Source organism: Microcaecilia unicolor, chromosome 1 (assembly GCF_901765095.1).
Source record: "Microcaecilia unicolor chromosome 1, aMicUni1.1, whole genome shotgun sequence".
NCBI classification, from domain to species: domain Eukaryota; kingdom Metazoa; phylum Chordata; class Amphibia; order Gymnophiona; family Siphonopidae; genus Microcaecilia; species Microcaecilia unicolor.
Genome location: NC_044031.1, coordinates 113,728,826 through 113,744,833, shown reverse-complemented (window position 1 = coordinate 113,744,833; position 16,008 = coordinate 113,728,826). Strand labels below are relative to the sequence as shown.

General features: G+C 41.7%; 1 protein-coding gene across 1 annotated transcript in view; it reads right to left on the bottom strand.

Annotated features, from left to right (window-relative positions):
- The window catches only part of NEBL (nebulette), a 208,206-nt gene extending 192,427 nt beyond the window's left edge, over positions 1–15,779 (bottom strand). The window contains 4 exon segments of the mRNA XM_030201905.1: positions 5,064–5,174; positions 9,696–9,800; positions 15,555–15,626; positions 15,723–15,779. Coding sequence (XP_030057765.1) covers positions 5,064–5,174; positions 9,696–9,800; positions 15,555–15,626; positions 15,723–15,779 — 345 coding nt within the window.
- Between the last annotated feature and the right edge of the window lie 229 nt (positions 15,780–16,008).

Genomic DNA, 16,008 nt, shown 5'->3' with positions numbered 1-16,008 from the left:
CTGAGTGATGCAAGGTGGGTAGTCAATAGCTGATGCTCTACAAGGTCAATTGCAGAACACAGATCCAAGGATATGAGAAAAAGTAAAACTGCATGTGTCATTTAAAAGTGCAGTTAAAAGGGTTTCTGTACCATGACCCTGATGGCACCCTGACTGTTTACGGTAGAGAATCAGTGAGTTGAGGAAAAAAAACTCTCTAAAATTGTAGAAAAAAATAAAGCAAAGATTTGACACTTGGCAATGGTTGGAAACACTAACAGGACAAAGAAAGGATTATTTTTAACAACTGGTCAAATAGACTGTTTCCAGACAGCAGGCACCTATCTAGAAGAAAGACTAGTGTTGACCATAGATAAGATAAAAGAAAGAAGGCAAGTTAAAAGATGCTTCACATATTTCAAGGAAAGAGGATTTAAAGCTGAAGTAATAGTGTGTATCATCAGGATTGTCAAGGCTAAGTTGAAACGGTAAATTAACACAAGATCAAGCAAAAATTGTTTCATAAAGCTGTTGTATCAGTTCTGGAACTGACTGTCACCTTAGAGGAGTAAACAGTAGTACATGGAACCGTAAAGGGGGAAAGTTTATCTTATGCTAGTAATTTTGGTAGAGAAATATGTAGCAAGTTCATCAGCAGAGAAAGAAGGAGATAACCAGATCCCACATCCTAACCGCTTCTTGGCATAGAATGAAAAACTTGCACCTCCCTCTTGTTGAGAAGAGGCTACTTGGTTGTCAATTTGAATAAGGACAGTTTTCTCTGAAATTCACCATTATAATGTCTGTTGGATGATGTGTAAAATCTTTTCTTGGCACTTCCACAAGTCTTGGATACACAGGTATAGGATATGTTCTCTCCAAATGGATGTGGATCTATCCATGATGAGGATGATATGCTACTGCATCTTTTGAAAGGCATAACCTTTTTGCAGGCTGGAGGGCAGCTACCACTAAAGATGCAAGCATCTTACAGTTAATATTATTTTAATTTTCTTTGAGAGTAGTTTCAACGTTGTGTCCATTGGAACCTGAGAACCATAGCTGATGTCTCATGTGTAATGCTATAAATCAAACAACATTGACTGAAGCTGTCATGCAACCTAGGACCCTGAGAATACTGTGAGCATTCACTACATTGATTGTAAAGATTTGATAATATGAAGAGAAATTCTATAAATGGGTGTCTGCATTTATACACCACTTGCATCAAAGATTTTAGGTATCATATTAGATACCTCTTTCCTATGAGCCACAGAAGCATCACTTAACTCAAACTGTCTTTTTAAAATTATATCAATTGTGTCATATTCAACAGTTCTTTGACAGGGCCCATTTTTTCCATTTTGGTACACTAGTATAATCAGCCATTTGGATTATTGTAATGTTCTTTACTCATCAATATCAGAGAAACTAGGTTTGAAATTACAATTACTTCAAAATTCTGCTTCCAAACTTATAAGTACATAAGTATTGCCATACTGGGAAAGCCCAAAGGTCCATCAAGCCCAGCATCCTGTTTCCAACAGTGGTCAATCCAGGTCACAAATACCTGGCAAGATCCCAAAAAAGTATAAAACATTCTATACTGCTTATCCCAGAAATAGTGGATTTTCCCCAAGTCCATTTAATAATGGTCTATGTACTTTTTCTTTAGGAAGCCATCCAAACCTTTTTTTAAACTCTGCTAAGCTAACTGCCTTTACCACATTCTCTGGCAACGAATTCCAGAGTCCAATTACACATTGAGTGAAGAAACATTTTCTACGATTCATTTTAAATTTACTACATTGTAGCTTCATCGCGTGCCCCCTAGTCCTAATATTTTTGGAAAGTGTAAACAGACGCTTCACATCTACCCGTTCCACTCCACTCATTATTTTATACGCCTCTATCATATCTCCCCTCAGCCGCCTTTTCTCCAAGCTGAAGAGCCCTAGCCGTTTTAGCCTTTCCTCATAGGGAAGTCGTCCCATCCCCTTTATCATTTTCGTCGCCCTTCTCTGCACCTTTTCTAATTCCACTATATCCTTTTTTTGAGATACGGTGACCAGAATTTACTAAGGTGCACTATCATTTATAGAACGTGCTAAAAATTATTGCGTGCTAACGCTAGAGACACCCATATATTCCTATTGGTGTCTTTAGCGTTAGCACCCACTAATTTTTAGCATGGGCTACAAAATGATAGCGTGCCTATAGCACGGCTTAGTAAACAGGGTCCTTATTTTGGGTCTTAAGAAATTTGATAGTTCCACTTTTGCCCTTGCTTCTTTGCACTGGCTTCCCATTCATCTGAGAGTTTTGTTTAAGATAGCTTGTTTAGTTTTTAAGATATTTGATGGTATATCTCCAGAACATCTTTTTAATTTGATTTCTTTTCCTTTGGCTCGTGATAGCTCAAGACGACGAGATCCATTTCGTTTGTTACCTCCTTCTTTTTCTGGTAACAAATATAAAACAATTTTGGAGTACTCATTCTGTTATCAGGCCCCTCATTTTTGGCTTTCACTTCCATATATATTACGAAGTTCTTTTAGTTATTTTCAGTTTCATAAAAATGTGAAGACTCATTTGTTTAAACGTTACTTAATTCAGTATTTTTTTTTCTTTTTCATAAATTCTTACTTTTTACATTTCTTTCTGTTAACCGCTTTGAACCACTGGACAGTGGGAGATGGTGGGATACAAGAGGTATGTCACATCACATCACAAATGTACAGAATATTAGCACCTACATGCTATTCTGTAACAGTGCATGTAAGTGGCGTAGTACACAAATTCAAAGGGAGTGCACATGTGCAGGCCTCTCCCTTACGCACATAACTTACAGATCTCCCTGCTACATTTATGTGATGATAGTTTCACCAAGTGTATGGGTGGTGCAACTGCAGGCAAGTAAATATAAGCTGTGCCAATATCAAGTTAAGCTAGTATTCTACAATGGAATCCAGGTGCCTAGATCCTTCTTTAAGAGAAGTTAGTTGCAGTAGATGACAATTATAGTTATTGAAGATTTGGCATTATTCAATTTAGTTGAAAGGGAAAGTTTCACTGATATTTTATATACCCCTTAAGCAGGCATGTGCTGAAACATGGCCATATCAGGCTTTATATTTGTAATTGATTTGTATTGCCTTCATTTATCCTCACTCTTATCTTTTTTATCATCAAAAGAATAAATGCAGATGAGGTGGGCCTTTTTCCATAGAAAGGAAGGTCTGGATTCATTTTTTCAGCAGAAAGATAGGGGCTCCGCCCGTACGGGCCTAGGCACATCCAGCTCATGCCAATTCAGCATTACCACCCAGCTACCACATGCCACAGGCAGTAATTCTGAATTTGGCATACACTGAAAACACGCTGTAGAAAATATTTTCTATTTTCTACCGTGTGGTGCAGTGGTGTAGCTACGTGGGGCCACGGGGGCCAGGGCCCCCATAGATTTGACCCTGAACCCCCCTGCTGAAGACCCTCTCGACCCCCCCTCCCGCCAACCCTCCCCCACCGCCGCCGTCGGCTACCTTTGCTGGCGGAGGACCCCAACCCCTGTCAGCCGAGGTCCTCTTCTTCCGGCGCAAGGCTTTGTTCTGTTTCTGTGAGTCTGACATCCAACATCAGACTCACAGAAACAGAACGAAGCCTTGCGCCGAAAGAAGAGGACCTCGGCTGGCGGGGGTTGGGGATCCCCCGCCAGCAAAGGTAGGTGGCGGTGGGGGAGGGTTGGCGGCGGGAGGGGGGTCAAGAGGGTTGTTGGTAGGGGGGGTCAAAGTTGGTGGTGGCGGCGGTGGGGGGGGGGTCAAAAATGGCGGGGGGGTCGGCGGTGCCGGGGGGGGGCTAAAATGTGCCCCCTCACCTCTGGCTCTGGACCTCCCCTCCCACCGAAATCTGGTTACGCCCCTGGTGTGGTGCTTACCAGGCGGTAAACAGCAGTGAGCGCACGCTGCATGCCTACCACCCGGATAGAATGTGAGACCTTCCCACTAAGTCAAGGGGTGGTGGTAAGCTCTCAGGCCGAAAATGGATGTTTGCTGGTTTTTGATTTGCTGCACGTCCATTTTCTGGCCCCTTAAAAAGAGAGGCCCTTTTCCAGAACGCAGTAAAAACTGGCACAGCGTGAGCCCAAAAGACATGCTCACACTGCCTCAGGCCACTTTTTGTTGCGGCTTAGTAAAAGGGCCCCTAAGTTCTGTATTCAGAAATCAGAGGATAAGGTGAAAGGAGGTAAGACTCAAACCTAAGAAAATATTCCTTTACAGAAAGGATGATGGATGCACGGAATAGCTTCCCAGTGGAAACTGAAGAGAAAAAGACAATCTGAATCAAAAAGCATGGGATAAGAAGAGATGATATCTGAGGGAGAAGAGTTTGAAGAGACTGGGCTGTTAGTGCTGAAGGGCACACTGGATAGGCTACCTAAAAGAAGTAATGGCAGTCAAATATGGAACAGTGGCATAGACAGAGAACCTCAAACTTTACCTTACATCTTTACTTTTATCCAGTCACCTTCTGTTTTTCAGTCCGTAATCACCTAAACTTCCAGTCTCTAGTCTACACAAATAATACCTTTGTTAATAAGGAAAGGGGATATGCTATGGCAGGAAACATCTACAATCTAGAATGCAAAGAGTGAAACCTCCTACACACTTCTTGAGAAGGTTATTCTCCCATCAACAGGCCTCTCTCTCATATAAGACCATTTTATATTCAACAAAAAATAAATACATACATACATACAATAAAGTCTTGGATAGATATCAAACCTTAGCTATGAGCCAAGGACCTATAATAGAATTCAGAGAAATTGATTTAGTGGTATAAAATGAAACTTGAGTTTAAAATACATAGATAGTAAAATCATTTACCTCTTCTAAATAGATATGATCGCATGAAGTGCTACAAATATTATAGTACATGATCAAATTTTTCTGCAGTTCTCCTGTCTTCATACCAAGCCAGTTTTTATTCAAACTTTTCCACATAAATCACAGACAATACCTAACAATTTTCCACAACTATCTGTATTAGCTCTGTTCAGGTTACAAATATTTCATGAGAAATCGTACCTCACTCTGAAGCTGTGTAATTTCTCTCGCAAAGACAGTGTCAATAGTAGCTGGCATCTCTTTGTACAGACAGTTTGAAAGTTCTTTCTTGCCTGCTTCTTTATACTTTGTCTAAGATATGAAAGAAGAAAATGAAAGAGAAAAAATATTAAAGCTAAAATTACTATAAAATAAAGGTAAATTCAAAAGGTACTAATCTGTTACTGTTTTATATTAACTTTGCAATGTATATTTATAGTTGATTATATTTCTGTTTGGGGAAGCACTGTTTGCGTTGTTAGTATATAAAAACAAAGATCAGACCAACTTCTGACCAAGAAAGGCAATTTTAAAATTTAGAGAATAGATCATCAAGGTCTGACTATAGATGATGACAAAGCATCTTGCTTGTCTAAAAATCCCTCTTTCAGGATATAGGACAGAGTTTTTCAACACTAGCCTTTTCCACAGTGAATATATTTACTACAAGGACTATTGACAACCATGGTTGCCCAAAATACCAGACCTATCTGAGCTCCTCAGGGACTGTAGCGGAGCATTTCTGGCATCCAGTAGGTTAAACAGTATTACAAAGAGCTAGGCCTAAAAATTCTGAAGACTGTCAATTACAGAATCTGATCCAAATATTGTAGAGTGTCTGATAACTTTTTTTTTTTAAGTTGATAATACTATTCTTTGTAGGTTATGATACCTTTTATTGAACCAGAATTACCAAAATAAAATAGTACCTGAAAGAACTTCAAGGGCTTCTCAGAGCCTCTTGTTATTTTATAAAAATGAACACTGATTCACAGACTGATGAAAGTGTGTTAGGGAAATAATAGAAACCATTTCCCCTTGATCAGAAAGTGATAGAGTAGATAAACCCTACACAACAGTTAGCAAGGACAGAGGTAGAATTCTGTCATGGAGACCTCGATAAACCAGCTAAGAAGTTGCAGAAGAAAGCAGTGGCGTAGCAGGGGGGGCTACCACCCGGGGCGGGGCGGTTCGCCCCCCCCCCCCCCCCGGGTGCAGCACGATGACATCCCCCCCCCCTTAGCGCATCGACCCCCGCCCGACCAGCTCACACATCCTACCTTTAAAAAGAATGTCGGAATCCGAGGCGAGGCGAAGCCCCTCGCGCCGGCCCTGCACGTAAAAGAAATGTGGACCGCCAGGCCTTCTCTCACTCTGCGTCAGCGGAGGGTGGGACAGATAGAGCGAGGGAAGGCCCGATGAGACGGTCCACATTTCTTTTACGTGCAGGGCAGGCGCGAGGGGCTTCGCCTCGCCTCAGATTCCGACATTCTTTTTAAAGGTAGGGTGCGGGAGCTGGTCGGGGGGTTTCGATGCACCGAGGGGGGGAGCTGGCAGGGAGCACCCCCCCCCCCCTGAGCTGACACCCGGGGCGGACCACCCCTCCCGCCCCCCTTTGCTACGCCACTGGAAGAAAGCACTTCTGACCAAAAAGACATAATTCCCCCAACAAATGCTTTCCTTACCCAATTAATGCGCCAATACACAAAAATGTATTAACATGAGCCATTAATGTGCATTACCATGAAACCTAATAAGCAAAAGTCACATTAACAGGGCAAATTTATAACCTGATACCAAGATGAAGAAGCCACAATGGGGCATGCTTACCCCCTAATTCTATATATGTCACCAAAAGTTGGGAGGGTTATGGGTGTGACAGGGGCGTTCCTAAAATTAATGTGCATTGTTATAGAATAATGGGGATACGTAGGCACGTACATTTGCACCACATTTCAGTTGGTGAAAATGGCCAAACCCAAAGTTAGGCATGAGTCCCGGGTGTAAATGCTCTTCTATAAACAGCGCCTAACTTTAAGTACGGTTTATAGACTAATGCTCTTTTGGCACCGATTTTTTTGGCACCATATATATAGAATGTAGACCTTAGCGCCAATTCTATAACAGCACTCAGGCACACCTAAGTCATTATAGAACACTAGCACAAACCCACATTGGCATACCAAATTGTAGGCATGCCCATTTATGGCAGCTCAATGCCTAGTATAAGCTGGTACATTTAAGTGTGCCACGCAATATGTAAAAGTGATAGGGGCCCTTTTACTAATCCGCATAGGTGCCTAAGTGCTCCCAACAAAAGTCAATTTTGCGTTACCACCCAGCTACCACGTATCCCTTGCGGTAATTTCATTTTTGACGTGTGTCCACTATGCATGGCGGAAAATAATTTTTATTTTCTGACGCACAACAAAACCCGTGTGTTAATCATTATTCTATGCGCATAGACAATTACCGCACGGTTACAGTGTGAGACCTTACCGCTAGGTCAATGGCTGGCAGTAAGGTCTCAGACCCAAAATGGACGGGCGGCAATTTTCTTTATGCCGCACGTCCATTTTTGGCAAAAATTTTTAAAAAGCATTTTTTACAGGTACGCTGAAAATTGATTCTGCGCAGGCCCAAAACATGCATCTACACTACTGCAGGCCATTTTTCATTTTAGTAAAAGGGCTCCATAGTATGCTATAAGCTGCCTGTCCATGTTCTGCCCACACGTGCACCCCCTCGCAGTTATGAGTTAAATGGTAAATTTACAAAAGGTCATCCAAATTTAGGCACCAGGATGATGCACACTAAGTGGGGAATTCTATATATGGTGCCTAAAAAAACCCACGTGGAAAACATTTTCACCTAAGCGTATTCTATAAGCGGCACCTAGATTTAAGCGCAGTGCATAGAATTCCAGCACTTAAAACTACGCGCCTCCATTTACAGCAATGAAAACATGTCATAAATCCATGAAAGTAGATTTACACGCACTGGGCCATATTCTATAACTACGCATGTAAATTTTGGAATGCCCACAAAATGCCTACTTCTCCGCCCATAGCCATGCCCCTTTTGAACTGTGCACATTAGAATTTAGGCGCAGTTCATTAAAGAATACGCTTAGCGAGCTGCGCACGTAAATTCTAATTATTGCCCATTAGTGCTCATTATTGCTTAAGTACTGTTATCAATGCTGATTATCTTGTTAAGTCAATTAAGCTGCACACATTGTTACAGAATGCACCTGAATTTCGGAGCGGATCTCTAAACGAAGCTGGCTTTAAGCGTGACTTCTAGAATGGCAATTGCACATACAACTGCCCTGGCATAAGTCCATATTTACTTGTAACTGCCTAGCATGCCCCTGATTCACCCATGCTCCCTAGAAGTTGCGCACTCTGGAATTTGACTGCAAAACTTATACAATAGTGACTATGGGCAGTTATGTGCATAAGTGCTAATTTGTGCCAATTAGCACCAGTTTAAGCTAATTAACAGCCAAGTATTGAATTAAGTTAAACGCACAACTGGCCTTATTCTATAACTTGCATGCGTTATTTGGAAATTTGGGCACACAAGTTTATAGATTTAGGGGGTAAGTGATTTTGGCGCATGCTTTACAGAATAAAGCCTAGTACTTATGCGCATAAATGCTATTTTTGGCACCTCTGATATGCATAAGCACTACTGTTCTCTAAACTCTGTGCACACTTGGGGCTTAACAGCAGGTGCCAAGTTATAGAATAAGGATGTATTATTTATTTATTAGGATTTATTTACCACGTTTTTGAAGGAATTCACTCAAGGCGGTGTACAGCAAAAATAAGTCAAACATAAGCAATAGACAATTACAGCAGTAAAAGTATGCATTGGCGAAAACCTCAAGAGTGTGCAAAATATTAGCAGCAAGATTGAAGGATCCCTGATGAGCGGCGAGGGAGCCGCAAAACGCTGGCCATGTCAGAGTCATTGTGTTGGATTGCATCAAAAGAACGGTCTAAGTAGTGAGCTGCATGACTCTAAAAGAAGAAAAGTCGATCTTTAAAAGATATGTAAATGACTCTATGAGCTATATTTTGAGCCTGCTTTAATTGAAAGTACATTTTTCAACAAAAACTGTAAGAGGTGTTGGAACTTATTGATTATGGATCATTTTTGAAGTTCTTCGGATCCACACCAGAAACAGATACAGCAAAAAGCGGGTCCAGAAATGCAAATATTTTTATTAAAAAATCACCCCTGATTAGGATGTCTAGAAAGGCTAATACTCTGTCCCACCCTACCTCATCTCCATCACACTCGTTCTCCAGGTTGTCCCCACCACTCTCTCTATCCTAGTGTCTCTCATTCCCCTACTCAACATGTCCCACCTCTCCCTCTCACCCCCTTTGTCCCATCCTACTAAGCTTTTTTCTTCCCAATCAATGGGCACCACTTTTTCTACTACTACTACTACTACTTAGCATTTCTATAGCGCTGCTGTCTCTCTTCTAGCTTGCTCCCACCACTGTCTCTTCCACTTCCCACCCTCCCCCATGTATCCCAATTATATATTCTCCCAGGTAAAACTGGTCACTACCTGCACAGCCTAACAACTTACACTCCTTGCAGAGGGTACTGCCTCAGACTACAACTAATTTTTCTTCCCTGCATGGCCTGGAGCAGTGTCTGGTATTCCAGGATGCATGCTCATGCATGAAGCCAAAATAATAAAGCCCAGGAGATATTACATAGGACTATAAGCCACAAAAGGCCAATAACGTAAATACAGATGTTGTATATGTTTTATATCATTACACAGTCTTCAAATACGGATTATTTTACCTCAGAAATAAAAGCAGTGACATTTTTCAGATGCTTAAGTTGAAGAGTGTCAGGCACAAATTTGCACTTGCCTTTGGTTCTTCTATACTCTTCTTTATAGCTGATCTAGAAAAGGGCAAAGAAAGTTTGTTTTTATTAATTGTGTGATAATTTTGTACTTTTGCCTCAGCACACAGAAAACAAATTCATTCTCATTTTCTACCCACTGTGCATGATTCACTGCCTGCAGTGAGGTTTAGGGTCATTATCCAATTGGATTTAAATTTCATGATTTGATCTGCTAGGAACATACTAACAACTTCTATCTAGACACCATAAAAACCTGCTCTGACTTACAATACATTTGAAAAAGTGAAAAGTTCAGATTGACACTAGGGCTTTTTGCAATAAATATGCTGGCCTATTTTCAGGCATATTTTCGAAAGAGAAGGGCGCCCATCTTTCGACACAAATCAGGAGATGGGCGACCTTCTCCCAGGGTCGCCCAAATCGACATAATCGAAAGCTGATTTTGGGTGTCCCCAACTGATTCCCGTCGCGGGGATGACCAAAGTTCCCGAGGGCGTGTCAGAGGTGTAGCGAAGACGGGACTGGGGCGTGCCTAACAGATGGGCGTCCTCAAGCGATAATGGGAAAAAGAAGGGCGTCCCTGACGAGCACTTGGGCGACTTTACTTGGTCCATTTTTTCTTACGACCAAGCCTCAAAAAGGTGCCCGAACTGACCAGATGACCACTGGAGGGAACCAGGAATGACCTCCCCTGACTCCCCCAGGGGTCACTAACCCCCTCCCACTCTGAAAAAAACAACTTGGACTTTTTTTGCCAGCCTGAAATGTCATACTCAGGTCCATCGCAGCAGTATGCAGGTCCCTGGGGGGGGGGGGGGGGGGAAGGTATGTGTATGTCAGCGGAGGCATAGCGAAGGCATGAATGTCCTTCTTTCAAACATTTTGGATGTCCTGAACTGCCCCCCCTGACAGGGAAGGCCAAATTTCAAGGGAGCAGAGTGGAGGAGTGGCCTAGTGGTTAGAGCACTGGTTTTGTAATCCAGAGATGGCTGGTTCAAATCCCACTGTAGCTACTTATGATCCAAAATCCAAATAAATAAAGGGGATGTCGGAGGCATAGCAAAGGCATGGATGACCTTCTCACAGAAACATCCACATTTTGGACATCCTCAACTGCCGTCGCAGGGACAGAGGCATAGTGAAGGACGTCCTTCACCCATACTCTAAAAAAAAAAAAAAAACGACGTCCCTGACAAGCACTTGGACGTTTTCACCTGGACTTGCGTTTTTCTAAGGTTGTAGACAGCTATTATACACGCAGCTTGTCTGCATGTATGAAGCCATCTTTGGCATGCACAAAGCAGCCACGCATAATTGCTTGGCTGCTCTGCACTGGCTTCCCCTCCTTAGGAAGGAAATCGTGTGCAAATGAGCTAACAGCAAGCAGCTCATTTGCATGCGATTTCCTTCATGCATGTCCGTTCCTTTCCAAATCGCTAAGGGATCGGTAAGGGAAGGGCTTTTTCCGTTCAGTTAGTGCATCTGGCTGAAGGTAAGGGAGCTATGTACCTGGGAGCAATTTGTGAAGTCCACTGCTGTGCCCCCTAGGGTGCCCGGTTGGTGTCCTGGCATGACCAGTGCACTATGAGTGGTGGCTCCTTCCACGACCAAATGAGTTGGATTTGGTTGTTTCTGAGATGGGCGTCCTTGCTTTCCATTATCGCTGAAAATCAGAAATGACCAAGTCCTGGGGACGACCATCTCTAAGGTCAACCTAAATTTGCTGATATGGGCGTCCCCAACCGTATTATCGAAACAAAAGATGGATGGCCATCTTGTTTCGATAATATGGGTTTCCCCGCCCCTTGCTGGAGCCCCTTTGAAGGCTCTAAAGTATGCTTGTAATGGCAAACCCCTGCCCCAGGTAGCTTTTCTCAGTGCAGATATATTTGTGTGGTCAGTGACAGAAGTTTAGCTGCATAGCGGTCAACTGTTTAAGAACCCATTTCCCTGGGTAAACCATATTTTTATCCACCCAAATAGCTTTAAAAATTATCCTCAATGAGAATAATTTTATAGCAGGTCAGCTCTGTTAAAAGGTACCTATGGGTCTTTATAGAATTGCCCCACAAAAGCTGCAGATATCATGGCTATAATGAAGCTACATAGATTTACATCAGCTCCAAGGCTGATATGAATATACATGTGAACACGCAGAAATTGCAACTCCACTCATGCTCCACCATGCACATTTCTTTATGCATGTAAAGCCCTTTATAAACTTACCCCAATATGCATAGATGTCACCAATTTATGCATTCTTAATATCAATGTTAATAAAGGGCTGTTGGACTATCACAAATCAAATGCACAACAGAGCACAAATTACTACAACATTAAGAAAGTTATTTTATAAGGGGTTGCCTTAGTCAAAGCAAGTGGTGTAGCCACGAGGGGGCCTCGGGGGCATGCCCCCCCAACTTTGGGCTCAGACCTCCTTCAAAATTGTGGCACCAGATGCAAGGCCTACCTGCCAGATTCTCTGCCAGAGCCACAATCCTACTGCTGAACCAGCAAGGGAGCTGAACTGAGTATGTGCAGAAGTGCTGGAATTTGAAGCTGGAACACCCCGACAGCTTCCTCGCTGCTTCTGCAGTACGAGTGCAAATCTGGCGGAGAATCTCTTCCGCTGGTGGGGCTTTGGCATCTCCGCCAGCAAAGATACGTTTCATGGGATGGGGGGGGAGACCTGACAGAAAATGCCCCCTCCCCAGTCCACCCCTAGACCTGCCCAAAAATTGAGTTCTGGCTATGCCGCTGGTGTAAGCATGTTTTCAGGCAACTATTTAACATCAATGTTATAAAAACAAGTAGGAGATTTGGGGGCTCTGTTCTGCTTTGGTTTTCTTCTCTCTTCCATCACAATTTCAGAACCATTCTTACACTGATGACTCCCAGATCTACCTCTCTACACTTGAAATTTCAGCAGGAATTCAGGCCCAAGTCTTAGCCTATTTGTCTGACATTGCTGTCTAGATGTCCCACTGCCATCTGAAACTCAACATGGCCAATACTAAACTTTTCATCTTTCCCCCCTAAACCCACCTGTTCTCTTCCATCATTCTCTATTTCTGTGGATAACATTTAATCCTCTGTCTCATTAGCTTGCAACCTTGAGGTCATTTTTGACTCCTCTCTCTCTCTTTTCTCTTCACATTTCCAACAGATTGCTAAAACCTGTCATTTCTTTCTCTAAAGCATCACCAAAATTTTTCCCACAATATAAAAAAAAAATACCCTTATCCACTCTCTGTGCTGATTTTTTCCAGTGTCCAGATTTGGATGCCATTTACTGAAACTGTCCCCTTTAGCACTCAACACGCACAGAATGCAAATGCAAAGGAGACATTCACATGGATTTGAGAAAGAGTGTCTCCCACAATTACATGAATATGTTATAGTATAGTGTCATTTATGTGCCAAAGTGCCACATTTAGGCACCATTTATGCCTGCCATAAACATGTCGTAGGTAAATGTGCCTAAATGTTGACGCATGAATGCCGACTTACACTATTTTCTATTACAGAATCTGGATGCCCAAATTCTTTTACAGAATTTGGTGCACTTTATAGAATTTCCCCCACAAGGTAGTTATAGGGTAAAAGTGGAGGGGGACATCTAAATCCGATTTTGGCTGTTTTGCAGAAAATGTCCAAAAATCCAGTAGTGAACATGGCCATTTTCAAATTAGAAAAATGCCCAACTTTTTGTTTCAAAAATGTCTATTTGCAAGATGTTTTTGTGCTCAATGCATCTATATTTTTGCACCATTTTCAAAAAAGAAAACGTCCAAGGGAAAAACTCACAAAAACAAGCCATTGAGATGTATGGGTGGCCAGCATTCTTAGTAGACTGGCCACACAGACATCCCAGCAGAGCAATGGAGCACCCTAGGGGGCACTGCAGTAGACTTCACATAAAAGCTCCCAGGTACACACCTCAAGTTTACCCCCTTATCAATATGAGGGGGAGCCCTTCAAAACCCACCAAAAACCAACTATACCCAACAGTACACCACTACAATAGCCCTTACCCTTATGCCTGCAGGTGTCACCTATATGTGGGTACAACAGGTTTTTGGTGGGTTTTGAAGGGTTGAAACATTCCACCACAAGTGTAACAGTTAGAGTGGATTATAGGTCTGGGTCCCCTTCTCTACAGTGCACTGCATTGGTCCCTGGCCTACTCCAGGACCTGCATTCTGCTCTAACAGGGCTGGCCAAAACATCTGAAGCTGTCATAGAGGCTAGTATGTACTGTTTCTTCCACATCTTTGGGGTTTGGGAGGGGGTCACTGACCACTGGGAGAGTAAGGGAGGGTTATGCCTTAATCCTTCCAGTGGTCATCTGGTCATTTTGGGCACCTTTTTGTGGCTTCGTCATGATTGAAACAGGTCTAGACCAAACCGTCCAACTATTAGCCCTGGACATTTTTGTTTTGTTCCATTATGGGAACACCTGAATCCCATCTTCAACATGCCCCCTTGTGATATGGATGCAATGCATATGAACTGCATAGAAAACTGTCCCAAAAATGGGTTTCGAAAATAGCAATTTGGACATTTTGGCAAATAAAATGTCCATATGCCACTTTGTGTTGCTTTTTGGTCATTTTTCTATTTTGAAAATGAGCCCCAAACATGCCTATGTGTCATTATAGCACAGGCTACAAATAGACACCTTCTTGCTTCTCCATGTAGGTGACCTGTTATAAAACTGCTTTTATTCTACACGTTTTTCTAAAATAAGAAGATCAAAGGTCTCTTTATTAATACTCCCAAATTAATCCCATCTCTTCTGTGGGGCAGGAGGGCTACAGTGTCTTTCTGAACCAGTTCCAGATTCACTGCAGCTGAATCTACTTTGCTCCTTTTTTCAATATCTTTGTGGCCACACCACTGGTTCTATACAAATACCAGCTATTTACATTTCTTAAACTAACAGCATCCCTTTAATTTGCAGTTGCATGCCATGGAAAGCAGTTCAGTGTCATAAACAGCTAAAAAACTGCAGTAAACAAATCATAAGAAAATAATGACTAACTTGTAGAGATTAACATGACATATGAGCGCCTAATTTTCATTGCTAACCTTTATTTAATAACACAAATCATTGTACTCTCTATCATAGTGTTGCTTATCCAACTTATCCAAATCCATTTTCCAAGAGATATGATTTATTAGTGTGATAATAAAAACTGCCACTTTTTAGATGCACCGAGTTTCTCAGAACAGTAACACAACAGAGATGTACATTTGATTTATTAAGGCCTTAAAAAAAACATATGAAAAACTGATTTAAGATGAATTAACCTACACATGTGCCTTCATAAGCGTGTGAAACAAAACAAATCAATGAAAATTGGGGAAAAGACCCAAATTTTCCAAAAACAAACCAAACATTTTTCCCTGTATACATCCCTATAACATACTGATGCGATTACTGCATATACACAGGTTATCAATAGAAATCAAACAAAATAAAACATGGAAAAGAAAATAAGATGATACCTTTTTTATTGGACATAACTTAATACATTTCTTGATTAGCTTTCAAAGGTTGCCCTTCTTTGTCAGACACGGCTACCACACTCCTCTGCATATACACAGAATTAAAACAATGCCAAGACTTATCACATTTTTATATTCATACTTTGGGCATCCTTTTCATATATAATATTATCTCCTCAAAGAAGTGGCTAACGTATGCTAACTAAACTGCATAACCACAGTTACATAACTATATAGGTTGAAAGATGACCAACAAACACAATGAGTCCTGTCACTTACATCGCTTATAATATCAGTACATTTCCTGGCAAATTCCATGCTTCTATCTTCAACAACAGGATTAGGAAACACCTGTAAAAAATGAAACATACTCATAATAATGATTTAAGATATTTAAATATGTGCATGCATGCATATGGTTATGTGTGTATAAACAGAGCCCAATACCTTTTCCTCTTCATCACTGTCATCTACCTTTGAATCAATAATCACTGGCACTTTCATTCTTTTTAAAACTTTAGGAAAATATCAAGTGAAAACTAAGTCTCCTGGTATCTCAAATCGGTCCAGGTTCTGCAAAGGCTCTGAGGTCTGTGTTTGTGAAGTCCTGTACCAAACGTTAATCTTATCGAGGCTCCTTCCATATTTAGACAGTGTTCGGGGCCCTTATCTGAAGGATGGTATATGAGTAAGCAGAAAAGCAACCCAGTTAACTCTGCTAGCTACTCCTGTC